This window comes from Cetorhinus maximus, chromosome 4 (assembly GCF_964194155.1).
Source record: "Cetorhinus maximus chromosome 4, sCetMax3.hap1.1, whole genome shotgun sequence".
NCBI lineage: Eukaryota > Metazoa > Chordata > Chondrichthyes > Lamniformes > Cetorhinidae > Cetorhinus > Cetorhinus maximus.
The window spans coordinates 38,723,784-38,751,025 of record NC_135882.1 but is presented as its reverse complement, the minus strand read 5'-3'; the positions used below and the strand labels follow the sequence as shown (position 1 = coordinate 38,751,025).

Below are 27,242 nucleotides of genomic sequence, written 5' to 3'. Positions count from 1 at the left end.
CATACACAGACCTCCTTCCCCCTCCCCCACTATTTAGTTTAAAGCCTTCTCTATAGTCCTAGCTATATGACTCATCAGGACAGTGGGCCCAGCGTGGTTCAGGTGTCGATTGTCTCAACAGTATAGCTCCTTTATTCCCCAATACTGGTGCCAGTGCCCCACAAAATCGAAAACTATTTCTCCCACACCAATCATTGAGCCATGTATTTAGCTCTCTGGTTTTATTTATTCTCTGCCAATCTGTTTGTGGCTCAAGTAGTAATCCAGAGTTTATTACCCTTATGGTTCTGCTTTTTAATTTAGTTCCTAGCTGTTCATATTCCTTCAGCAGAACCCCTTTCTTAGTCTTATACATGTTATTGGTACCCAAGTGCATCAAAAACAACTGGATCCTTCCCTTCAAAATCCAAGTTCCTCTCCAGCCCAGGAGGACATGTCCTTAAGCCTGACACTGGGCAGGCAATACAGCCCTGGAAACTCACTCTCAGCTGCAGAAATCAGTATCTACCTCCCTAACTATACTAAGCCCTACTACAACTACATTCATTTTTATTCCCCCCTCATTTGAATGGCTTTCTGCACCACAGTGCCATGGTCAGTTTGCTCATTCATCTTGCAGTCCCTGTTCTCATCCACACAAGCTGCAAGAAATTCGAACAAGTTGGACAATTGCAGGAGCTGAGGCCCCTCCAATGCTAACTTCTCGGTTCCCATACCTACCTCACTGTCATCCATGACCACAGATCAAATTTTAAGTACATAACCCAAGCAGTGTGACTGTCTCCTGGAACAAAGTGTCCAGATAACTTTCTCCCTCCTTGATGCACCGCAGTGTCCAAAGCTCAGACTCTAGCTCATCAACTCTGAGCCAAAATTCCTCAAGCTGCAGACAATTACTGCACATGTGATTGTTGTGGATCAAACTATTTTCCACCAAAAATCCACATGCTACAAATGCAACACACCACCTGCCCTGCCATCTTTACTTTGTTTTATTTAATTAGTTAGGACTCAAGTTCAGAAATGTCACTCATTTTTATCTGTGGTTATATTAAGTAGTTTAACAGGTTAAGCTATAAATTTAATACAATACTTCAATCTTGCCAGTACCGGTTTAAACAACTGCCCCATTTAGAGGGATAAAATCTTAAAATTCACCAATCAATCACCAATTATTGCCTTTGAGTGCTCATCAGCTACTAGAGGCCATAAAAAGTATAAAAAGTAGCACCTCCTAGCTTCTGTACCCAATTTCCAAGTTAGTATTACTTTCTCGCTGCACTCAGGCCTCATTGCCTCCATCCTGTGCCCCGCTCTGTGACTGCACTACCTATCTGCTTTAATAAAGGCTGGGGTGACTCACACCTAAATTGCAACTGCTAAAACAGCTTCCTGCTATAGTAATTAACACCTATTCAGACAAACACTGACAGATAACTGCCACTGCAGTTTCTGCTAAACCATACTTTTTGATTTAGAACTTTAAAACTGCAAGCTCCTTAGAGTCTGATTGACTCTGAGCTACTTGAGCTACTTAGAGCCTAATTGTTAATGTATATCATAGCTTGAGAAAAATATACCAGAGTGAGATATTCACCTGGACCAAGTTCCCAAGTTAGCACTCGTTCCTTGTCACATTTAGACCTCGTTATTGCCAGCCTGAATATTACGGGGGTAGGGGAAGCAGACGTCTGCACCCTACCCTCCCCCAGGAATTAAAGTCAGCGTGGAGCCGACTCGCTCCATGACGGCGCACCCTGCAGCCATAAAGTGCTGTGGGCAGTCTAAACAGCGACAGTGTGAGACTTCTGTCCCTCACTGGGGAGGAAGTCCTGCCCTTAGGGGCTGCAGGCCAATCCGATTGATCGGAGGCTCCATCAGTTCCAGCAGTGCCAAGAGTACATTAGTGGATGTTGCTGGACTGCAACGAGGAAGCTGAAGAAGGTCTGATGAATCTCCAGAAACAGATATGTCCGGGATCTTGGCAGGGAAGGTTTGGGCAGGTTAGGGAGGAGAGTCGGGGTAATGGGTTTAAGGCAGCAGGCGGGTAGGAAGAAAGATGGAAGGGGGGTTGTGCCTTAGTGGGGCTGCTCCCTGATCCACAAAGGGCAGCCCTCAAAGAAAGAATTCCTCTTCCTTTCTACCCTTTGAATAATTTATTAAAAGGAATCGGGCTGCCCACTCCCAACTGACTGCCCACACCAAATGTTTTATGGCATGGGTAGTGTATTATCAGGGTCAGTTTGCTTGGTAATAAGGCTAAGCGACCCTTGATTATCGAATTAAATATGGCAGGTGGGCTGCTGATATCAGTGCCCGCCCACCCCTGTATTATGAGGGTGAGCTGAAAGGTGGTGCCCACCCTATTTTATGGGGAAAGAGGTGTGGTATACATAGGAATTATTCCAAGTTAATTGAGGAATTAAATTAACTAAACAACATAAGTAACAATGGAAGGACAGGTGTTATGTTGTAGCTGTGGAATGAGAGAGCTTTTGGGTGCCAAGACGATCCATGATAAACACATTTGCAGAAAGTGTAAGCAGCTAGAGGAATTATGGATCAAGATTATTGATTTGGAAGCCAAACTGCAGACACCACTCAATGTAAGGGAGGGGGCGAAATACCTGCACACTTTGTTCCAGAAGATGGTCATGCCTCTTAGAATAGGGTCATCTGTTTTGGTCATCAGTGAGGGACAGGAAGTTGTGACTGTGAATGAGGCAGGTAATGGGACCAAGCAGACAGGAGTGGAGGAGCTTTGCAATTGTCAAACAGGTTTGAGGTGCTCACAGCCTGTGTGGACGGAAGTGAGATCTGCAAGGTGGACGGGCACGCTGGGTGTGGCACCATGGTACAGGAAGCAGTTCAAGCAGAGGGAGCAAACAGGAATGTAGTGGTAGTAGGGAACATTATAGTGAGCGGGATTGACACTGTTCTCTGTAGCAAAGATTCAGAGTCTATAAAGCTGTGCTGCCTGCCCAGTGTAAGGATTCGGGACATCTGCTCAAGGCTGGAGAGGAACTTGCAGTAGGAGGGGTGGATCCAGCCGTGGTAGTCCTTGTAGGTACCAACAACATAAGCAAGGTAAGGAAGGAGCTTCTGCATAGTCAGTATGAGAAGCCAGGTACCAAATTAAGAAGCAGAACCTCAAAGGTAGTAACGTCAGGATGATTACATGAGCCATGTGCAAATTGGCATAGGGCAAATAAGATTATAGAGATTAATGCAGATTAAGACAGATAAAAAGGAAAAGACGGTGGAGGTGCATTGTTCGTTAAAGAGGAAATTAACGCAATAGTGAGGAAAGCTGTTAGCTCCGACGATGTGGAACCTGTATGGGTAGAGCCGAGAAACACTAAGGGCCAAAAAAACGTTAGTGGGTGTTGTATATAGACCCCCAAACTGTAGTGGTGATGTTGGGAATGGCATTAAACAGGAAATTAGAGACATATGCAATAAAGGAACATCTGTAATTATGGGTGACTTTAATCTGCATATAGATTGGGCAAATCAAATTAGTAACAATACCGTAGAGGAGGAATTCCTGGAGTGTATACGGGACGGTTTTCTGACCAATGCGTTGAGGAACCAACGAGAGAACAGGCCATCCTAGACTGGGTATTGTGTAATGAGAAAGGAATAATTGGCAATCTAGCTGTGTGAGGTCCCTTGGGGATGAGCGACCATAATATGATAGAGTTCTTCTTCAAGATGGGGAGTGACGTAGTTGATCCTGAGACTAGGGTCCTGAATCTTAATAAAGGAAACTACAATGGTATGAGGCGCGAGATGGCTATGATGGATTGGGAAACATTACTTAAAGGGATGATGGTGAATAGGTAATGGCAAACGTTCAAAGAGCGCATGGGTGAACTGTAACAATTGTTTATTCCTGTCTGGCGCAAAAGTAAAATAGGAAAGGTGGCCAACCCATGGCTTACAAGGGCAATTAGAGATTGTATTAGATGCAAGGAAGAGACATACAAATTGGCCAGAAAAAACAACAGACCTGAGGATTGGGAGCATTTTAGAATTCAGCAAAGGAGGACCAAGGGACTGATTTAAGAAGGGGAAAATAGAGTACGAGAGTAAGCTTGCAGGGAACATAAAAACTGACTGTAAAAGTTTCTATAGGTATGTGAAGTGAAAAATATTGGTGAAGACCAATGTAGGTCCTTTACTGTCTGAAATAAGGGAATTTATAATGGGGAGCAAAGAAATGTCTGACCAACTAAATACATACTTTGGTTCTGTCTTCACAAAGGAGGACACAAATAACATACCAGAAATGTTGGGGAACACAGGGTTTAGTGAGAGGGAGGAACTGAAAGAAATCAGTGTTAGTAGGGAAATGGTGTTAGAGAAATTGATGGGATTGAAGGCCAATAAATCCCCAGGGCCTGATAATCTACATCCCAGAGTACTTAAGGAAGTGGCCCTAGAAATAGTGGATGCATTGGTGGTCATCTGTCAAGATTCTATAGACTCTGGAACAGTCCCTACAGATTGGAGGGTAGCTAATGTAACCCCACTATTTAAAAAGGGAGGTAGAGAGAAAACAGGGAATTGTAGACCAGTCAGCCTGATGTTGGCAGTGGGGAAAATTCTAGAGTCCATTATAAAAGATTTAATCGCTGAGCACTTGGAAAACAGTGGCAGAATCAAACAGAGTCAGCACGGATTTACGAAAGGGAAATCATGTTTGACAAATCTACTGGAATTTTTCGAGAATGTAACTAGTAGAGTTGATAATGGGGAGCCAGTGGATGTGGTTTATTTGGACTTTCAGAAGGCTTTCGACAAAGTCTCACATAAGAGATTAGTGTGTAAAATTAAAGCACATGGGATTGGGGGTAGTGTACTGAGATGGATAGAAAACTGGTTGGCTGACAGGAAACAAAGAGTAGGAATAAACAGATAAAAGCAAAGAACTGCGGATGCCTGAAATCCAAAACAAAAACACAAATACCTGGAAAAACTCAGCAGGTCTGGTAGCATCTGTGGAGAGGAGCACAGTTAACGTTTCGAGTCCAAATGACCCTTCAACAGAACAGTTGAAGAAGGCAAATGGTTTGTTGGCCTTCATAGCGAGAGGATTCGAGTACAGGAGCAGGGATGTCTTGCTGCAATTATACAGGGCCTTGGTGAGACCACAACTGGAATATTGTGTGCAGTTTTGGTCTCCTTATCTGAGGAAGGATGTTCTTGCTATAGAGGGAGTGCAGCAAAGGTTTACCAAACTGATTCCTGAGATAGCGGGACTGACATATGAGGAGAGATTGAGTCGGTTAGGATTATATTCGCTAGAGTTCAGAAGAATGAGGGGGGATCTCATAGAAATCTATAACATTCTAACAGGACTAGACAGGGTAGATGCAGGAAGGATGTTCCCAATGATGGGGGAGTCCAGAACCAGGGGTCACAGTCTGAGGATACGGGGTAGACCATTTAGGACTGAAATGAGGAGAAATTTCTTCACCCAGAGAGTGGTGAGCCTGTGGAATTCGCTACCACAGAAAGTAGTTGAGGCTAAAACATTGTATGTTTTCAAGAAGGAGTTAGATATAGCTCTTGGGGCGAAAGGGATCAAAGGATATGGGGAGAAAGTGGGAGCAGGCTATTGAGTTGGATGATCAGCCATGATCATAATGAATGGCGGAGCAGGCTCGAAGGGCCGAATGGCTTACTCCTGCTCCTATTTTCTATGTTTCTATGTTTCTCTGCATGGCTCAAAGTCTTGTATGGGAGGAGTGGGTTCCAGTTTGTGGGGCACTGGCACCAGCATTGGCGAAAGTGGGGGCTGTGCCGATGGGATGGTCTACACCTGAACCATGCTGGGTCTGGTGTTCTAGTGAGCCACATAACTAAGGAAGTAGAGAGGGCTTTACACTAAAGTAGGGGGGTAGTGGGGAGGTGGGTGAGGGATCAAGCTTGGGTAGATGTGGCAAATCACAGGGTAGCTTCAAGGCAGGAGGCCTTAATAGTAATATGGGAAATGAGGGTCATAGGTTTTATCTCTCTGTTCCTTCCTTCTATTCTAAAAATACAACAATAGTCAAGACTAGATAGAAACATAGAAAACAAGAGCAGGAGTAGGTCATTTGGCTCTTCGGGCCTGCTCCGCCGTTCAATGTGATCATGGCTGATCATCTATCTCAATGCCATATTCCCCCTGTCTCCCCATACCCCTTGGTGCCTTTAGAATCTAGGAATCTATTTCCTTTTTAAATATATTTAGTGATGTGGCCTCAAAAGCCTTCTATGGTAGTGAATTTCACAGGTTCACCACCCTCCAAGTGATGAAATTTCTCCTCATCTCAGTCCTGAATGGCCTACCCCATACCCTCAGACTGTGACATCTTGTTATAGACCACCCCTCCCTGCTTCCAACCAGAGGAAACATGATCCCTGCATCCAGTCTGTCCAGCCCTGTCAGAATTTTGTACATTTCAATGAGATCCCCTCTCATTCTTCTAAACTCCAGTGAATACACGACTCAAATTTTTCCCAAACCACAATCCTGCCATCCCAGGAATCAGTCTGGTGAACCTTTGCTGCACTCCTCTATGGCAAGTATACCCTTTCTTAGGTCAGGAGACCAAAACAACACACAATACTCTAGGGGCAGAATTTTACGTCCTGTGGGTAGGAGCTGATCGAGCGCAAAATAGCGCATGATATTTCAGTCGGTGAGGGCACACGAGAGTTGGCAGCGTGTCCGCCAACAATTAAGAGGCCATTAAGGCTATTAATGTAGTAATTAAGTGTGATTTCTCGTTGCCCACCCAATGTTACAGTTGGTGGGCTCGCGAATCGGCCAGACAGCCTTTGGATTTTTGAAGAAACCTCATCCATGGTTGGGATGAGGTTTCCGATATTAATTTTTAAAAAATGTTTTGACAGAATTTTGATTATCTATATGTTCATGTGAGGGAGTCTGATTTGTGGACATTTTTTCCTGCATTTCCAAATCTTTATTTCATGGTATAAAATTCTTCAGCTCCCTGAGGCAGCTCTCTGCCTTCAGGGAGCTTTCATTGCATGCTCAACACCCTTGCAGACTTCAGCGCTCGCCCTCCTCCCACCCCCACCATTAATTGGCCAGCCAGCATGAAATTGTGGGCCGGGGCTGATCGCGGGTAGCGGCCCGTTTCCCGGCCAATCCCAGGCCCACCCACCGCACCTGCCCGATGACCCAAAAATCCTGCCCTAAGTGTGGTCCCACTAAGGCCCTGTACAGCTGCAGTAAGACAGCCTTGCCTCTATACTCAATCCTCTTCTGATGAGGGCCATCATACCATTTGCCTTCCTAACTCCTTACTGCACATGCATGCTTGCTTTCAGTAGCTGATGTACAAGGGTACCCAGGCCCCTTTGTACATCAACATTTCCCAACCTATCACCATTTAAATAATACTCTGCCATTTTGATTCTCTTACCGAAGTGGATAAATTCACACTTATCCAAGTTGTACGGTATCTGCCATGCATTTTCCCACTCACTCAACTTGCCTAAATCGTCTTGAAGCATCTTTACATCCTCCTCACCACTCAGATTCCCATCTAGTTTTGTGTCGTCAGCAAACTTGGAAATATTACATTTCATACCCTCATCCAAATCATTGATATATATTGTGAATAGCTGGGGCCCAAGCACTGATCTCTGTGGTATCCCGCTAGTCACTACTTGCCACTCTGATTCATTCCTACTCTCTGTTTCCTGTCTGTTAACCAATTCTTAATCCATGCCAATATATTTCTTCCAATCCCATGTGCTTTAATTTTGCATGCTTATATCTTATGTGGGACTTTATCAAAAGCATTCTTGACGTTACATAGATAACAAAAAGACAAAACTAAAGGCTCCATATCTGAATGCGTGTAGCTTTCATAAGAAAGTAAATAAATTGATAGCGCAAATAGAGATAAATAGATACGACCTGATAGCCATTACGTGGCTGCAGAATGGCAAGGCTTGGGTCCTGAATATTGAAGGATATATGACACTCAAGAAGAATAGGAAGCTAGGTAAAAGTGGAGGGGTAGCACTGTTGATCAAGGATGGCATTGGTGCAATAGTTAGAGATGACCTTGGTTCAGGGTATCAGGATGTAGAATCAGTTTGGGTGGAGATAAGAAATAATAGGGGAAAGAAGTCACTTGTGGGAGTGGTCTACAGGCCCCCTGACAGTAACCACAATGTAGGACAATATCTACAAGAAGAAATATTGGGTGCCTGTGACAAAGGGCCGGCAATAATCATGAGTGATTTCAATCTACATATAAATTGGAAAAATCAGATTGGCAGTATTAGCCTGGATGAGGAGTTCATAGAATGCTTTTGAGATCATTTTTTTTAGAGCAACACATTTTGGAACCAACCAGAGAGCAGGTCACATTAGATTTGGTCCTGTGTAATGTGACAGGATTAATTAGTGACCTCAGGGTGAAGGCACGCCTCAGTAGCCGCCAGCACAATATGATTGAATTTTGCACCTAGTTTGAAAGGGAAAATAGTGGTTCTAAGACTAGTATTTTAAACTTAAATAAGGGCAGCCAAGTGGGCATGAAAGCTGAGCTCACTGAAGTGAACTGGGATACTAGGCTAGGGGATAGATTAATAGAGAAGCAGTGGCAGATATTTAAGGGGATTATTCAGAATACTCAAACTAAGTATATTCCTACAAGAAAGCAAAAATATAAGAGGAGAACCCACCATCCGTTGTTAACTAAAGAAGTTAAGGAAAGCATAAAACTTAAGGAAGAAGCATATAACTGCGCAAAGGTGAGTGGCAGGTCAGATGATTGGTCAGAATATAAAGAACAGCAGAGAATGACTGAATTTAACCAATTTATTGGAGCTCTTTGAAGGAGTAAAATGCACGTGGATAAAGGGGAGTCTGTAGACGTGCTGTACTTGGAATTCCAGAAGGCATTTGATAAGGTGCCATATCAAAGGTTATTGTGGAAAATAAAAGCTTATGGTGTAGGGGGTAACACATTAGTGTGGATAGAAGATTAGCTAGCTGTCAGGAAATAGTATGCATAAATGGGTCTTTTTCTGATTGGCAGGATGTGATGAGTGGAGTCCCACAGGGGTCTGTGCTGGGGCCTCAACTCTTTACAATTTATATCAATGACTTAGATGAGGGGAGTGAAGGCATGGTAGCTAAATTTACAGATGACACAAAGTTAGATAGGAAAGTATGTTGTGAAGAGGACATAAGGAGGTTGCAGACGGAAAGAGATAGGTTGAGTGAGTTGGAATATAACGTGGAAAAATGTGAAGTTGTTCAATTTGGCAGGAAGAATAAAGAAAGCAGAGTATTACTTAAAAGGAGAACAGCTACAGAATTCCGAGATGCAGAGGGATCTAGGTGTTCCAGTGCATGAGTCACAATAAGTTAGAATGCAGATACAACAAGTAATTAAGAAGGCTAATGGAATGCTATCCTTTATTAGGAGAGGAATTGAACATAAAAGTAAGGATGTTATGCTTCTCCTTATTTAAAGAAGGATATAAATGCATTGGAGGTGGTTCAGAGGAGCTTTATTGGATTGATACTTGGAATGAGCATGTTGTCTAATGAGGAAAGTTTAGATTGACTGGACTTATTTCCACTGGAGTTGAGGAGAGTGAGGGGTGACTTGACTGAAGTATATAAGATCCTGAACAGTATTGACAAGGTAGATGTGGAAAGGATGTTTCCTCTTGTGGGTGAGTCCAGAACTAGGGAGCACTTTTAAAATTAGGGACTGCCCTTTCAGGACAGAGATGAGGAGAATTTCTTTTCTCTCTGAGGTTTGTGCGACTTTGGAACTCTCTGCCTCAGAAGTCGATGGGCGCGGGATCATTGAATATTTTTAAGGTGGAGGTAGATAGATTCTTGTTTGGCAAGGGAATCAAAGGTTATCGGGGGTAGAAGGGAATGTGGAATTTGAAACACAAACAGATCAGCCATGATCTTATTGAATAGCAGAGCAAGCTTGGGGGGCTGAATGATCTACTTCTGCTCCTATTACTTATATATGTTCGTACATGCCCCCCACCCCCTGCCGAAAACATGCCCAGCAGGGGCATGTAAAATGCAGCCCCTCATTCTAACTGATACTCAGTTCTTAGAGATGGAAACCTTATTGGATCAGATGTCTGTTGCCAACAGTCATTTCCTTCAACCTTTGTGGAACTAATGGAATACTCGGTAGTAACACAAAGAATCAAGGACTCAATGATTGCCAGATTTCAAAATGGTTCAGATACCACATGCAGATGTCAACACAATGGAAGGATTAAACACAGGCAGAATAAGAAAAGCAACTTTAGTAGATCTGGCTATTACAACATAAGACAGAATTAGAACAGCTAATTGTTATAGCTAATATATCCCAGAAATGCCCAAGGAATAATTAATAGGTGCTTCAGGTGTGGTTATGCTGTCGACTAAACCTTCTATGAAAAAGGTATAAATAAACTTGACATGGAGCATAAGGCAATTATGTTTGGAATGCCAGTGATCAGCAGTTTAGCAAGTTATGATTATATCCCCTTAACAAAATCTGATGTTTTTCAAGGGTATTGGATAAGAACTGGGCAAGAAAAAGAGGTGAGGTGAGAGTGACTGCCCTTGACATCAAGGCAGCATTTAACTGAGTGTGGCATCAAGGAGCCCTAGCAAAACTGAAGTCAATGGGAATCGGTGGGTTGGGGGGTGGTGGTAGAGGAAGTCTCCATTGGTTGGAGTCATACCTAGCACAAAGGAAGATGGTTGTAGTTGTTGGAGGTCAATCATCTCAATTCCAGGACATCGCTGCAGGAGTTCCTCAGGGTAGTGTCTTAGGCCCAACCATCTTCAGCTGCTTCAACAATGACCTTCCCTCTGTCATAAGGTCAGAAATGGGGATGTTCACTGATGATTGCACAAAGTTCAGCACCATTCAGAACTCCTCAGAAGCAGTCCATGTCCATATGCAGCAAGACCTGGACAACATTCAGACTTGGGCTGACTTGGACCCATATCGGCATTCCTTCACTATCGCTGGGTCAAAAAACTGGAACATCCACTCCCTCATCCAAACAGCATTGTGAATTCACTTCAGATGTTTTCCTATCAATAAGTCTATGAGTGAAATCCCAAATTGCATTCTGTGCTGTGCGATAGTAAGGTATGCTCTATAAAGTATGAATTTAGTTCCATTTTTTCTGTGTTTTTGAATGTTTTTACTGCAGGGAAATGGGTTTTTACCAAGACTCAGGTCTTGAGCTCTGAGACATTGTGTAAGACTGAGACAATTTTATTTAGGGTATTTGGTGTTTTATAAAAGAGAGGATCATAGGGAATGGAAAGGCCCTGGTAAGTTGACAAGTCATGATGGTAAAACAGTACTTATCAAACAGGTCCAATAGGTCAATGTGCTATGGCTAATGTTTCAGGAAGAGTTAGCACATTATGCGCTTGTGTGTGCTAGTTTGGTTCTCATTTTCAGCTCACACTGCTGGTTAGCAGCAATGCCAGAAAGACAGCCAAATGTGTTAAATCTTTATCTGCCTGTGCACACCCTCTCCATTGGCAAGTCCCCAGCTGTGCCTCCTCATGACGAGACACAGAAACTGGGTCCCTCGCAGTCCCAGGCTAAAGCTTCAGAGGAACTCTGAGAACGTTTGCACCGCACCCCCCACCCCCCCCCACCCCTCCCCGCCACCGACCCCCAGACATGCAGTAAGCAGGCCCACTGGCATGGGAACATGTCCTGACAGTCTTGAACCAAACTCCCAACTATGGGCAAAAAAGCCTTCTGCTGCCTCTTGGATACCTCAGGCGAGTTAAAGGCTAAGGGAGTAAACCCTGACAAAAAAGCTAGAGTGGAGCCCAAAGGGAGGAGGCAATTGGCATAGTGGTAATGTCACTGGACTAGTAATCTAGAGGCCCAGGCTAATGCTCTGGGAACATAGGCTCATATCCCACCACGACAGCTGGCGGAATTTAAATTCAGTTAAAAAATCTGGATTTAAAAGCTAATCTGATGGTGATTTTGAAACCACTGCTGATTGTTGAAAAAATCCATTCGGGAATGAAATCAGCCCTCCTCACCTGGTCTGGCCTACATGTGACTCCAGACCCACAGCAATATGGTTGATTCTGAAATGGCCTAGCAAGCCATTCAGTTGTATCAAACTGCTACAAAGTTTAAAAGAAGGAATAAAGCCAGATGGCTCACCCGACATAGCCCTAGGCACCGGAAATGACAACGTGACATCCAGCCCTCTCAACCCTGCAAAGTCCTCCATACTGACATCTGGGGGCTGTGCCAAAAAAAGAGAAATCAGGAGAGTTGTCCCACAAACTTGTCAATCAACAGCCTGACATTGTCTTTTTTCAGCAATACTTGAATATGACTATCTTTTGAAGCTTTTTGTCTTGCATTCACCGGGACAATCGTAAGAATACCAATGTAAGAGGAAGCAACAACTTTATACTGTGTGAGAAAAGAGGGCTGATTGCCAGAATCCACCTGCCAAGTGACTGCCCTTAACATGAAGGCAGCATTTGACAGAGTGTGGCATCAAGGAGTTCTAACAGGACTGCAGTCAATGAGAATCAGGGCAAAAAACTCTTCATTGGTAGGAGTCATTCCTAGCACAAAGGAAGATGGTTGTAGTTGTTGGAGGTCAATCATCTCAATTCCAGGACATCACTGCAGGAGTTCCTCAGGGTAGTGTCCTGGGCCCAACCATCTTCAGCTGCTTCATCAATGACCTTCCCTCCATCATAAGGTCAGAAGTAGGGGATGTTCGCTGATGATTGCACAATGTTCAGTACCATTCACAGCTCCTCAGATACTGAAGCAGTCTATGTCCTTATGCAGCAAGACCTGGACAATGTCCAGGCTTGGGCTGACAAGTGGCAAGCAACATTCACGCCACACAAATGCCAGGCAATTATCATCTCCAACAAGAGAGAATGTATTACTATCTCTGAATTCCCCACTATCAACATCCTGGGGGGTTACCATTGACCAGAAAATGAGCTGGACCAGCCATATAAATACTGTGGCTACAAGAGCAGGTCAGAGGCTGAGAATTCTGCAGAAAGCCTGTCCACCATCTACAAAGCACAAGTCAGGAGTGTGATGGGATACTTTTCACTTGCCTGAATGACAACAACACTCAAGAAGTTCAGCGCCACCCAGGAGAAAGCAGCCCGCTTGATTGGTGCCCCATCCACTACCTTCAATATTCACTCCCTCCACCACCAATGTATAGTGGCAACAGTGTGTACCATCTACAAGGTGCACTGCAGCAACTCACCAAGGCTCCTTCGACAGTACCTTCCGAGCCCGCCAACTCTTCCAAGGGCAGCAAACGTTTGGGAACACCACCAACTCCAAGTTCCCCTCAAAAGTCACGTACCATCTTGGCTATATCACAGTTCCTTTATTGTCGCTGGGTAAAGAATCCTTTAACTCCCTTCCTATCAGCACTTCGGGTGTTCCTACAACACATGGACTGCAGCAGTTCAAAAAAGCAACACACCACCACCTTTGAGGGCAATTAGAGATGGACAATAAATGCTGGGCTAGCCAGTGATGCCCACATCCCGTGACAGTATAAAAAATGCAGACTGATGTCTAAATATTTCAACTCTCTGGCAACTCCTGCAAGCAAGCCAGCACCTAACGTAGTGCTTTGCATTCCATTGGACTGAAACAGGAAGATCGAGGGGCACCTTGAGGCAGCCTAAAGTCTCCATAAATTTTGCCCAGGGCAGTCCAGTTTCACTGCAGAGCATTAACACAACATGGGAGACAGCAGTTATAAGTATAAGCTCAACTCGATTGGCATAGAGAACGGCTGTCACAGGCTGTCTCCAATGGTTGGGAGGGACTATCACTTCCTATAGGTCAGCCATCACCCATCGCAAGTTGGGCAGCCCCCAACTAGTAAGGTGCTGACCTGCCACGGACCATCTGCTTCAATGAGTGCTTGGAGCTTAGAGTCTCTGCTCAACAAGTGGATGCAATCTATCGTACCAGACAAACAAAAGAACCAAGATGCTAACTCTTCGATTGGCAAGCTGAAACATCAATACCATTGCAGAAGATTGGTAGACAACTTGTAGCTGGTTGATAATGCGTGCAAGACAGCTGTGATCGACATAGCAAAGAATCGCCATATTTAGGGATGCCACGGTCGCTAAGGGCAGATCACTGAGAGAGAAACATTACACATTCGTCTAGCAGGGGAAAGAGTTCAGAGGAAACATGTGAGAAAGGTATAGCCTTCGCTGTCAGGAACTCGCTACTCTTTATGCTCGAACACCCAAAATGGTTCGGAACATGTTTTCTCCATATGCCTCAATTCAAACAGGGCCAGTTAACCTCATGGGTGTCTATGCTCCTGGAGGTGAAAGATAATTTCATCAAGAGCTTGACACTGCTAACAGCAGAATTCCTAAATCAAAATATCTTTACCTAATGGAAAATTTCAGCACAAGAGTGGCCATTTATCTTTCCAGGCATTATGGCCTGGGAAAAAGTAAATGAGGACAAACAAATAAGACTTGAGCTTTGCTGCTACCATATGTTTCGTGCAACTAAAACCTTCTTTCAGAATAAACCATTCCACAAGGTATCCTGGAGACATCCAAGATCAGGCAGTGACACCAGCTGGATCTGATCATCACCAGACATGACTCTCTGAACAGCACTCTCAACACACACAGCTACCTATTTCAACTGCTAGAAAAAATTGGCTGCCAGCCGAAGCTGCTCAATGTGATCTCACCCATCATATTATCATGGAAAGAGAAGGTCAGCTATGACAGGGCAACATCAGAATCCTTTGAGATCTGCAGTAGGGTCAAACAGGTTTATTTTCTGGCACTACTCTTTAGCAACAACTTCTCTTTGCTGCTGCCAGGCATAAGAAAAGGCTGAACAGTTTGCACTTTTGCTGTCTCAGATGTATCTGCAGCATGTCTTGGCAGGACAAGGTCACCAACTCAGAGGTCCTGGAGCGTGCTAATTCCATCAACATATATTCATTGCTAAGCCAACAACATCTGTGCTGGTTTGCCAAGCTCATCAGATGGATGACAGCCAAATACCCAAAGACCTTCTGTATGTGAATGGGCGTTATGTCACAACCTTCTGGGCATCCATATCTCTGCTCCAAGAACACCCGCAAGAGACATATGAAGACAGCAGACAACGACACTGACAACTGGGAGACAGTCACAGACGGCTGTAACTTCTGGAGGCGGAATGTTTGGAAAGTCATTGGAAGAGGTGAGCAGAAATTAAAAGCTCATCTGGCCAGTGAATCATGCACCTCCTTAGCCCATTGTCTTCCTCTGCAGCAAATGCAGCAGAGACTGCTAGAATGGGGCCCCTGAGCCACACCAGGCAATGCTTAACACAGAGTTGACCCCTATTGTCTTAGGAGATGGAAGGCTGCTTCAGAGACTTATTAAATATGACAATCAAACTGTTAAGGTTCATTCCTCATGATTAATCAGAATCAAATTACAAAATCTCAATGTGAGCAGCTGATAGAAATAACATGAGGTACCTTGTGCCTCAAATGCTCACGTGGGTGATGATGTTCCTGAGGAACAGAATACAAGGGCAGGGTAGAGATAATGAGATTAATCATGATCCACAGGACAGTGCTATCACATCAAAAGACCAATTACCTAGAGAGGATACTCGGGTGACATTTATTCCAGAGGGATTGAGTGAATGGAAGGATGCGACAATTGTGGGACTTGAAGGAAAGCCATTGGCCAGTTTAAATATTGGTTGAGTGCTCAGGATGATGGCTAAGAAGTGAGGTGCATGGACTAGGGCGAAAGATTGGAAAATAAGAAAGCACAGTGCAAGTAATGTTAGTGGGTCTGGAACTGACTCTCACATCAGAAAATGATCACATACTAGAGAAGGAGCCTCAAATTGTGCAAGAGGGTGACATTGCAGTAGTAGTCCTGACAGACAAAAAAGTGCAAGTAGAGGCTGTAGCTTGAATAGATTATACAATGAAATAAGAGCCACAGAACAGTCTTGAACAGAACTTGAAGCAGAATTCCTTATGATTGTGAATATTGGTGGTTGCCAATAAATTTGAGAATAAACTGATGAGAGGCAAAACAAAAGGAATTAGATAATTGGAGAAAGTTTGAAGTTATTCTGCGGTACCAAACATATGTCAACCAGCTTTGTCACATAGATGGATTTGACTGAAAAGGTGCTTAGTGATGAGACTCTTAAGACAAAAACAAGGTTTGTTGCTAGTGGTTTTGAAGAGCGACTGATGGATACAGATGTTAGAATGGACTCTCCCACAGCTGGAAAAATAATATTGAAAATCTTTTTAGATCCTTTGACCACATATTCATGGAAATGTGCATCAATTGACATAAAAACTGCATTTCTGCAGAACGATACTTTACATAGAATCATGGAATGGTTACAGCACAGAAGGAGGCCATTTAACCTGTCATTATCCGTGCTGCCTCTCTGCAAGACCAATCCACTTAGTCCCATTGCCCCTCTTTCTCTACGCAGTCCTGCAAAATTCGCTTTCTTCAGGTGCTTATCCAATTCACTTTTGAAAGCCACCACACTCCATCACACTCTCAGGCAGCACATTCCAGATCCTAACCACTTGTGTGAAAAAGTTTTTTCCTCATGTTGCTGTTGCTTTTTTTGCCAATCACCTTAGATTGGGGTCCTCTGGTTCTGGTTCTTCCTCTGCTGCCAAAGAGAAGAGTTTCTTCCCATCCACTCTGCCCAGACCCTTAATGATTCTGAACATTTCTATCAAATGTGCTTTCAACATTCTCTTCTCCAAGGACAGGCACAGCTTCTCCAATCAATGTAACTGAAGTCCGTCATCACTGGAACCATTCTCCTAAATACTTTCTGCACCCTCTCTAATGCCTTCACATCCTTCCTAAAGTGTGGTGCCCAGAATTGAACACAATATTCCAGTTGTAAACCAGTATTTTATAAATAATCACCATAACTTCCTCACTTTTGTACTCAATGCCGCTATTTATAAGCCCAGGATCCTGCATGCTTTATTCACCACTTTATCAACCTGTCCTGCCATCTTCAAAGATATGTGCACATATACCCCTGAGTCCCTCAGGTCTGCACCCCTTTTAAAATTGTGTCCTCTATTTTATACTGCCTCTCCTAGTCCTTCCTGCCAAAATGTTTTGAGAGAGAATGGCTCCTGAAACCACCCACAGAGGCAGCAGATGCAGAAGGTTGAAGATGAAAACTAAACAAATGTGTCAGTGGCCTGAATGATGCTTCCAAGGAATGGTATTTTTCAATGAGATCTGTTTTGCTAAAAATAGGTTGGGTTCAACTAAAAGCAGTGTTCAACTAAATCCTTCAATGATTTTTATATATCATAAATTAAAACTTTCAGGCATCATAGTGCATGTTGCTTACTTGCAGGGTGATACTATAGAATTTGTGCTATTGATAAAATTAGAATAAAATCTCAAATTGGGAATCAGGCTTGTGAGGCTTTTAAATTCATTGGTTTAGATATTAAGCAGAGAAGTTATGAAATAGCTTTAAATTTAGACAGTATTACTCACATCCCAGTTAATCTTACTAGGTCCTCACAGAAAGATTGTTTTACATCTAAAGAAAAGAAAGAGAAATTACAAAGCTTGATTAGTCAGTTGAACTGGTTGGGCACCCAGACTAGACTAAATGCTTGTTCTAATGTATTGGAGTTAAGTACTACGATGAAATATCCTAACAGCACAAATGTTTTAAGGGCAAATAAAATACTTAAATAAAATTAAATTCAGAAGAATGCATACTGAAGTTCCTGTCCTTAGGTGATCCAAAGAGTATGAAAATAATTATTTTTAGTGATGCTTCACATACCAATCCGGATATTCAAGTGCAGCTGGTTTTATTATATTTATTGGTGAAAAGGGAAATAGGGTGTCACATTTGCCACTCTCCAATCCTCTGGTACCTCCCTTGTATTTGGGGAAGATTGGAAGATTATGGTAAGGCCTTCCACTATCTCCACTCTCATTTCCTTTAGCATCTTGGGATGCAAGCCATTCACACCAGGTAACCTATCCACTCTATAAGCATAGCCAGCCTTTCTGATACATCCTTCCTATCAATTTTCACCCTATCCATGACCTCTACCATCTTCGTTTCCCCTGTTATTTTGTCAGCCTTCTCTCCCTTCATATATGCTGATTCAAAGTACTGTAACTATTCTAGCCTTACCCTGTCTAAGCAGATGCCATCCTGTTTGTCCTTAATACGTCCTACCTTAGTTCTTACTATCCGCTTACTACTTACATGCCGGTTGAAGATTCTCTTCCGCACTAAGGAATATTGGGGTCTTAGCACTCCAATACTACATTCCTGTGTGCACTATTCACACCTGCAAAAATAAGCGCAATCTATTGCAATCTAAAATAAGGCCTAATCTATTGTTCATTAACTTTCACTACCTGGTTTCAAATATATCCCATGCAGCTGGGATCAAGGTGTCCTTTCTCCAAGGATTCTGTGTAAAATGAGTTTCAGACTATTTCATAGGTAATGTAGGTGTATAATACAAACTTGTTGATAGTTTGTTAGCAAGGCAAGCTTCTCTGTGAGAACTGGAAACTTTCACACTAGGGTTTTAAAGATGTTCTTCTGAGTTGGTGTTCAGACCCACATTATTTTGATAGAATCTATGAAGATTTACTGTGCATCCAGCTGTGCTGATACTTGAAGGAAATAGTTGATGCTGACATGGCTGAAGAAGAAAAGTATTCGATTCCCAGGGTGGATATAGTTGCAGTACCACTGCTCACATACCCCACACACAGACTAACCTCATATAATGATGGGAAGACAGATCACACATTCTTTTAGAATTTCTGGCACATTCTGGCAGTTGCCTATAATTCAGGACCAGAGTGTCTGACTCCAATGGCTCTTACATAGCTCCAATTTTAAATAATGCTTGGCACAAGGTCTCTTTAAGAAATGGCCTTTGTAGGTAAAGGTGAGATACTTCAGTATAGAGCCATCTTATTTGACAGTGACAGCCATCCTGGAGGCAGTATAACACATTTTATACAGACCTCTCCTTGAAGTCCACCTTGCTCCTCACCTACACAACAACCACTACTCCATGTTTGAAACAAATGTTCTTTCAACACCCAGCTATACTATGGGGAAGCCCCTAATCTGCATACGAGTTGGGATCATAATGAGCATGCACATAGTCTATTGAACAGCATATAGCCATACTTAGCTTGTATCCAGCACCTGCTTGGTCTCAGGCCTACCTACCCACAACTGGAGCAGTTAATCACGATCATCCTGTGCCACAGGCTTTGGTAAATATTAGATAAAGCACTCTCAAACTTAGAATGATTACATTATTAGAATCAATGATATCGTGATCTAAAGATGAAACACAAGAATGAATTCCTTTAGCTGCTGTTGGCAGCTTCCGAATGCTTCCTATCTATGACAATTACTCATGGTAACAAATTTCTGGGAGCATTTAGATTTTGAATTCTAACTCTAACATGCTAGATACAGTGACAGAATGGCAGTTTAATTAGAATCAAGCAACTCCACAATGATAAATGGCAATGTTGTTATCCTTAACTGATGCTTGCAATATAATGAACAGAGGTAAGAAGAAATGTAATTTATTGTAATAGTGTAATAGCTTTTCCTTTGTACTAGAGCTAGACACATTGCATGGGTGTGATGTATTAGTGGTTTGCCTGCACATTTGATGTTAACAATTTCCATTTTATCTTTAATTCTAACAAAGTTTTCCTTGAATTGTTTTTGCTTAAGTATACTACTTTTAAAATACACAAGTTTACTTTCTCATAAAACAAAAATATAGTGGTGTCCTGCACTTTACACAACCTGGTGCGACAGAGTCGGGGAGGCTCTGGCTGGTGAAGGCTTAGTGGAGCCCACAGCACTTTCAGATGAGGAAGATGATAAGGAGGAGTCACACCATCCTGACAGACATGACGGATCATTTGGAGGGCACCATTGGAGGCTCCGGAGGCACCTTGCGCTCACTTGTTTTGGTTGACCCTTATACTGCAGCCAACCAGCCAAATAAAGGTTCAGACCCCAATTGTACTATTGCCCCCAGCTCTGCTGAAAGCTCAGACCCTCTCAGCCACTAGCATCTGTTGCTTTTGCAATGTGCAACTGATGAGTACAATGCCATGGTTGCCCCCAGCCTACCGTTGTAATTACTGATGCCACCTTTACACTTTCAGAGGGCAACCACCATTGGATGGAGGTGCTTGTACACCAAATTAAACATTTATTACAATAAACACAGAACATCAGCAGAGATTTATGAGTACCTGTGAGGCCCAAGGGCACCACTGTTTTCTTCTTAAATCCCTTACGAGTGCTCCTACTTAGCGCTTTCCCGCTTTCCCCCTTTGCTGCTAGCTGAGGTCTGGGATGACCTTGGTGGCTGTGTTCTGGCTGCCAGAGGCCTGGCAGGCCCAGGCATGCTAAGGCGTTCCTGCATAGGTGGAGGAAGGTCCTCTGTCATCGCAGCAACCTCAGCTGTTGGTGTCACTGGCAGAGGGGCTGAGGAGTCACTGTCCACAGCAGGAGGGTCCTGAGAGAGGACTCCAGAAGCAGCAGACAGCTTTCCTCGTTCTTTGTATGGCACAACTGTTCTTCCCTGCTGCCTTGAGATGAATGATCAGCTGGTGGAGACTCCAGGCTCCTTGTCCCCCCTCTCGCCTTGTCACTGCTCCATAGAGCTCATGGGCAAGGTGATGGTACATAGCTCTATGTGCATCTCCAGCATCCACTGACTGGTCTGTTGGATGGGACTCTCCATGACAGTCACCAGTCTCTCAATGGTGGAGGCCACACAAGCACACAAGAAGGAGATCACCACACTCATGGCTTAGATGGCCACCTCCACTGTCCATACCCTCTGAAAGCTTCACCAGATTTCAGGCATCTCACGCTGCACTTCCACTATCTGCCACTTCATGGTTCACTCCAGAGATGTGTCATCAGCCTAAGGCTTAGCATAGGCCTGGTCTACCACAGTCCTCTGAGTGTCAGACGCCTTGGCTGTCACAACTCTGACAGTTTGTCAAGTGCATTGTGCTCAAACCAAGATGTGACCTTGAATTTATTTCCGAATGCAAACCTGCTGAAGTGAAAGTATCTGCGCTGGTGAAGGGTGCACAGGAATTATGTGATGCTGGACCCTCTAAGATCCCCTCCTCCTCTTCCTGGGAGGTGGACGAGTGTCCTCTGGAGATGGAGTCTCTCAGGTTCTGTGTTTGACCTCTGTGAGAGCACAGCATTATCAGGCCAACTCACCCCTCCAGACAGAGCCCACAGAGTCAGCTGCAGCTCAAATAGATGCCTGTAAATTGGAAGACACAACAAACTTGAGGTTAGGTGGGAATGTGGAGTTGAGGCTACAGTCAGACCAGCCATGATCTTATTGAATGGCAAAGCAGTCTTGAGAGGCCTGACCCTAATTCATGTTTGTCTGTAATCCTGATGTTTGCCTGATGCTTTCTCACATAGCCATTTCTAGCCTTCCCTTGATTGGACTCTGGCCTCAGCGTCCACAGTGGAGCAGCCACCCTGTTATCCTGCAAGCCCTAGTGGCTCCTCCTCCATTGGAGTTAGGATGGTGATGAGCAAAACACCACCACCGGTCTGTGCCTCTCCCTGGTATGCTGTGAATTTTTCTCCTTTGGGAACACATGAGAAAACTGTTAATGGCCACACCAATGCAACCACAACACTTAATTGCTTTGCATGGTTGCTGCAACATCAGCAGCGAATTCCAGACACCCACTACCCTCTGCGTAAAAAAGTTCTTCCTCATGTTCCCCCCTACACCTTCTGCCACTTATCTTGAATCTATATCCCCTGGTTCTAGAATTCTCCACCATGGGAAACAATTTTATCCTGTCCACTCTATCTATTCCCCTCATAATTTTGTACACCTCAATCAAGTCACCTCTCAGCCTTCTTTGTTCTAAGGAAAATAACCCCAACCTGTCCAATCTCTCCTCGTAGCTACACTTTTCTAACCCTGGCAACATTCTTGTAAACCTCCTCTGCACTCTCTCCGGAGCTATTACATCCTTCCTGTAATGTGGTGACGAGAACTGCACACAATACTCCAGTTGTGGCCTCACCAGTGTTTTATACAATTCCAACATTACATCCTTAATTTTATATTCTATACCTCTACCAATGAAGGAGAGCATTCCATATGCCTTCTTTACAATCTTGTCTACTTGAACTGCTGCCTTCAGGGACCTGTGTACTTGTACGCAAGATCTCTCACTTCATCTACACCTCTTAGTATGTTACCATTTATTGTGTAATCCCTGTAACTGTTTGACCTCCCTAAATGTATGACCTCACACTTCTCTATGTTAAAATCCATCTGCCACTTTACCGCCCACTCCACCAACCCATCTATATCGTTTTGGAGATTACGTGGATCGGCAGTGTCAGGCTCATATCCCCTGACAGAGCTGCAGCGATCCCTTTCCAATGAGATGCTGTCTCCACCCATTGCCAAGGCAATGTTAGTTTCTCCCTCCCCAGCATCCACACCGTCACACTTAGCCATTTGGTGCTCCCCAAAGGGGCTTGAGGTTTGTCACTTATTCTGGGAGAACGGAGAAGTTGTTGACTCGCTTGCGACACTGCAGATAGGTTCTCCGAACAGCCCCACAACTGCTGACCTCCTCTGTGACCTCCATCTAGATTTGCTTGGTTAGAGAGGGAGGTCTCCTCTTTCTGTCCCTGGAGAAGAGGACCTCCTGCCTTGTTGAGTAGCCTGGAGGAGAATATTCAAAGAATCATTACTGAATTGTGGGGCTAGCTGGGATCTTGCCTCTGCCATGCCCACAAGTGGGTTTCCGCCATGGCTTTGTTGCCTGGACTGTGTACAGTTCCTTGGTCTGAGGCTGAAGGGGGTCGGCCTCAGGCTAAAGGCTTCCTGCTGGCCACAGCTTTGTTCAGGACTCTGGTTCTGGGGCCCTTTAAACATGCTGGCAGCACCACCGTCCACATCGGGTGACAATGCAGCTGTCACCTCACGTCCTCCACCTCTGGAAGCTGAGTGGTCGGTGACCCTACCTGCCGGCCGTTAATTGGCTGGCCAGGCAGAGATTGCACTTCAAACAGAGGTCAAATCGGAGGGCCTTATCCAAGCGCTTCTGATTCCACCTCCACACCCCTGTCAGTCCCCAGCCATACACACAAAAAGTCACATACATATACACTCACACTCATAAAAACATGTAGCATCCACATACACATTAAAAAAGATGCTTTTATGTAGTTTGCTTGATTTGGTTTCTCCCTCAACTAATTGGCAAGTCACAGCTTTATCTGGTGGAGCAATTACAGAGCCATGGTGTCATTTAAGGCACAGAAGGAGGTTACTGGACCCATCGAGCCTATGCCAGCCCTCCATGGAGCAATCTATTCAGTCCCACTCGCCCCGTTCGATCTCCATAGCCCTGCAGGTTAATTTCCTTCAACTGCCCATCCAACTTCCTTTTGAAATCAATGATTGTTTGTGCTTCCACCTGCAGCTCTTGTCCAAAACTTTGAACCTATGTCCCCTAGTCTTTGTGCCATCAGCTAATGATAAATAAATAAATAGATTATGTTTCATAAATAGAGCCATTGAAAACAGAAGCTGGGAAGTTATGCTGAACCTTTGTAAAGCTTTGGCTATTGTGTCCAGTTCTGGTCATCCCATTATAGGAAAGATGTGAGCATCCTTGAAAGAGTGTAGAAGAGATTTACCAGAATAGTTCCAGGAATTAGGGTTTTTTGCTACAAGGTTTGAGAAGCTGAGGTTATTCTCCTTGGAGCAAAGGAGATTGAGAGGAGATTTGATGGATGTGTACAAGATTATGACAGGTTTGGATGAACTAGACAATTGTATCAAAGTAAACTGCGTAATTTCTCAAGAGTGAACAAGGGATTTTAATCCCGTCAGTACCATAATATAAAGAAATCAAGGCTCATTTAAAATTGAAAGGAAAGTGGATTAAAACAAGAAGTGAAAAGGATGCTTATGTGCTATAGTTGAGCGTCATTACCAATAGCACTCACTGGGATCTGACAAATTCTGTCATACAGACATTCACTTGTCCAGACCATATCTCCTAATTATTGCTTAATTGAATTATTGATATTTAATGAAATGTCCTTCTCGCACCTTTAACCACTTTTTGTTTCTTTTTGATCTGAAATGGGTCAATACCACCCAATTCGATGGTCATCTCTCCCAGAATTCTTTTTGTGAATCCTGTCAATCTGACTTTCCATTTCACATAACATCAAAACCTTGTTCTTCAAAATTATCTTGACGCATTAACCCTGCTTTACCTTCCTATGGCATTCAACACACTATCACTCCATAACTCCCTAATGCTTTTCCATGGCCTATCTCCATGGGACCACCCTCACTTAGTTGCACTCCTAATTGTTTGACTTAACAAGTGAATCTCCCATGTTTTTTCTCCCATGTAATTTCTACAGGACCCCAGGGTTTCATCTTTGACCAGACTTCCATTTCAAAGTTACCTGCTTCAAAGTTACTCTACCTCATCCAATGATCTTTAGCCATACTTCCATTCCTTATGACTCTACTTCTCCAAAACTTTGTTCACTAACCTCCTGAGCTCCATCCTAACAAATTTCAACTCATCCAAAGCTGCCCTCTATTGTTCAATATGCTAAATTCAGAATCCTCATTTATGTTTACAAACCCCCCCACACCCTCACCTCACTCTATCTCTGAAAATGCTACCAGCCCAAGTCTTAGCCTCTACATTAAGATGTAGTTTCGGTCTACCCCTTCATGGGTGCCAGAGTCCTTCAGCATCTTAATCCTACTCTCCACAATTCCTACTGTGAACCCCCTGTACTTTTTTGACCTATCATCAACCCTAAATGCCCTGCAACATTTTATTGTATTATTTATTATTATTATTATCTCTAAGAAGGTTAATTCGGCACTCCCAACTAGGAACCGTGTTCAAATACAGCATTGGTCAATAACACTGTTAGCCCAATTCCCCAAACCATGTCTTTTTTCCCCCAAATGTGCTTAACTGGTAAGAGCTTGGGATGCTGAATTTTGACTTAAATTGTCATATACCGATATTCTAAAGCCATAAAACTAAAATGGTGTTGCCAATTAGAGCACTGATTATTAGTGATGTGCCCTCTGCTATCTTCCATGAAAGAACAAAGATTTCACACTTTGAGTTTGCCTAATTCAGAACGTTTCTTGATCTCATTTTTCTTTACCTCAGGATGACCGATATGGTTTTACATTGTTTTGTGTCTTCATTCCAGGTGTAAAAATAATGAAAAAGGAGAAGCGGGCAGTGTTTGCAGAAGATGATGAAAAGGACTGAGACAAATTAACTACTTAATCATTACAATAGAGAAGAGTCATTAATTCTATTGGGCCCATTTCCTTCTGTGTGCGTGTTTTTTTCCTGCTTTACTAAATACAAATTCATGTAAACTGTATTCTAATCCAAGAAAATCGATAAACTTTATTGAATTCAATTAGAAAAATGAATTGTCACTGGTATAGTTGGTTTAAGATTCTTGTTACGTCATTATTACTTTATGTACTAATCATTAGATTAAAAAAATAGACTCTGTAAAGCCTTGAAGTTTGAGTCATTTAATACATTAGCCTAAATGTTTCCCTCCCCACACCAAGAGAACTCGTGTCAGGAGTCCCAAAGTGGAGGAATGCGGAGTTGCAATTTCAAACAACAATGGGATCCCCTTTCAAATGCCTGCTGCAAATGAAATATTTGTGGGTTCCTGAATGCTGTGAGAATCATGCCAGGAAAGTCAATTTGTGAACCTTGAGAGATACCTGCTGTGAAGGCTGGAACCTTTGGATAGGGAAGTTCAAAAGCTCTTGCCAACTTCAAATATCATAATATCATAATAAGTGAAATGTGTTTGTATGCAGATTGATCATAGGACTCTGTCATAAAAGGTAAGTGACCATTAAATGGATCAGTATTGTATAAATGTTCATATACATTATAGTATTTTATCCAGTGGGTAAACTCCATAGTATTGAAAATTGGATTTAAATGGGTCAGCTGGACACTGGGGTTTGTAAAGTTCAGAGATCTTTTCAGACTTAAAAAAAAAGCCATTGCCAGACCTCTCTGATTGAAACTCCACTGAATCTTTCAAAAAAAAAAGCAGATGGTTAGACATCTGGTCAGGCAACTTTAAATAATCCATTGAGCTCTTTGGGGTCTGTTTATTCAGCTGTGTAATATGATCTCATCACGAATGTATGGCTGACTTGCAAGCCCCACTAATGGATTTAGCTCAGTAGGAGTTGTTGACACAGCTTTGAGGGGACTGTGTGCTTTGTTTGACAATTTTATGAACATATAATAGAATTACATGTTTTGAAGAGGATTTTGAACGGCCATTTGTTGATTTTGATAGAATAATGAGTAAAGTCCAGGCATTTGCAAGGGTTACATTCCCACGACATCTTGCAAATGGCGAAATCGCGAATGGGGAACATGTTTTTGAATGAGACTCAATTAGAGTGAGGGTAGTACTGGCTTGGGTAATTACTCTCCAGCAAAATTGTGGTGCAGTATAGGACAGACGGGAGGGTGTCTGAACAATACATTGCTGAAGATTTAAAATTGAAGAGAGCCATGATTGCAGCTCTGGACCCAGCAATTCAGACACTTCCAGGTTAATCCCTTCATTCAGGCTGCACTTCAGCTGAAACCATTCCAGTCTCTGCATGGCATGGCTGCTGTCTCCCCAGGGAAAGAAGAGAGAGGGAGAAGAAACTGCAGATAAGTGAACGTTGCTCATGTGATGCGTGATGCTCTGTACAAAGTACAAAGTGCGGGTAAGTGAAAACACGAAAGAGGAAGTCGCAGATGGCAGGACTTTACTGAACTTGTAATAAGTGTTTTTCAAGGGGAGTTTCAATGGTTTTGTGTTTGATTGTCAGCTTTATGAGCTTCTGAGAATGGCATATTTTCAAGAGGAGTTTGAATGGCTTTTTGTTTATAATTTCTTGAGCATTTCAAAAGCTTACAAGTATTTTTATATGGCTCATGACTTCTATACATAGTGGATCCTGGGTGAGTGGTCATTGGTGGGGCAGGCAGGATA

General features: G+C 43.3%; 1 protein-coding gene across 4 annotated transcripts in view; it reads left to right on the top strand.

The window, feature by feature from the left end:
• Positions 1-25,748, top strand: part of ppp1r17 (protein phosphatase 1 regulatory subunit 17) — a 161,879-nt gene extending 136,131 nt beyond the window's left edge. For all 4 annotated transcript variants that reach the window (XM_078539684.1, XM_078539686.1, XM_078539687.1 and 1 more), the window contains exon 4: positions 25,413-25,748. In XM_078539684.1, the coding sequence (XP_078395810.1) occupies positions 25,413-25,474 (62 nt within the window). In that variant the 3' untranslated portion in view covers positions 25,475-25,748. The remainder of the gene's footprint in view (positions 1-25,412) is intronic.
• The last annotated feature ends 1,494 nt before the right edge of the window (positions 25,749-27,242 follow it).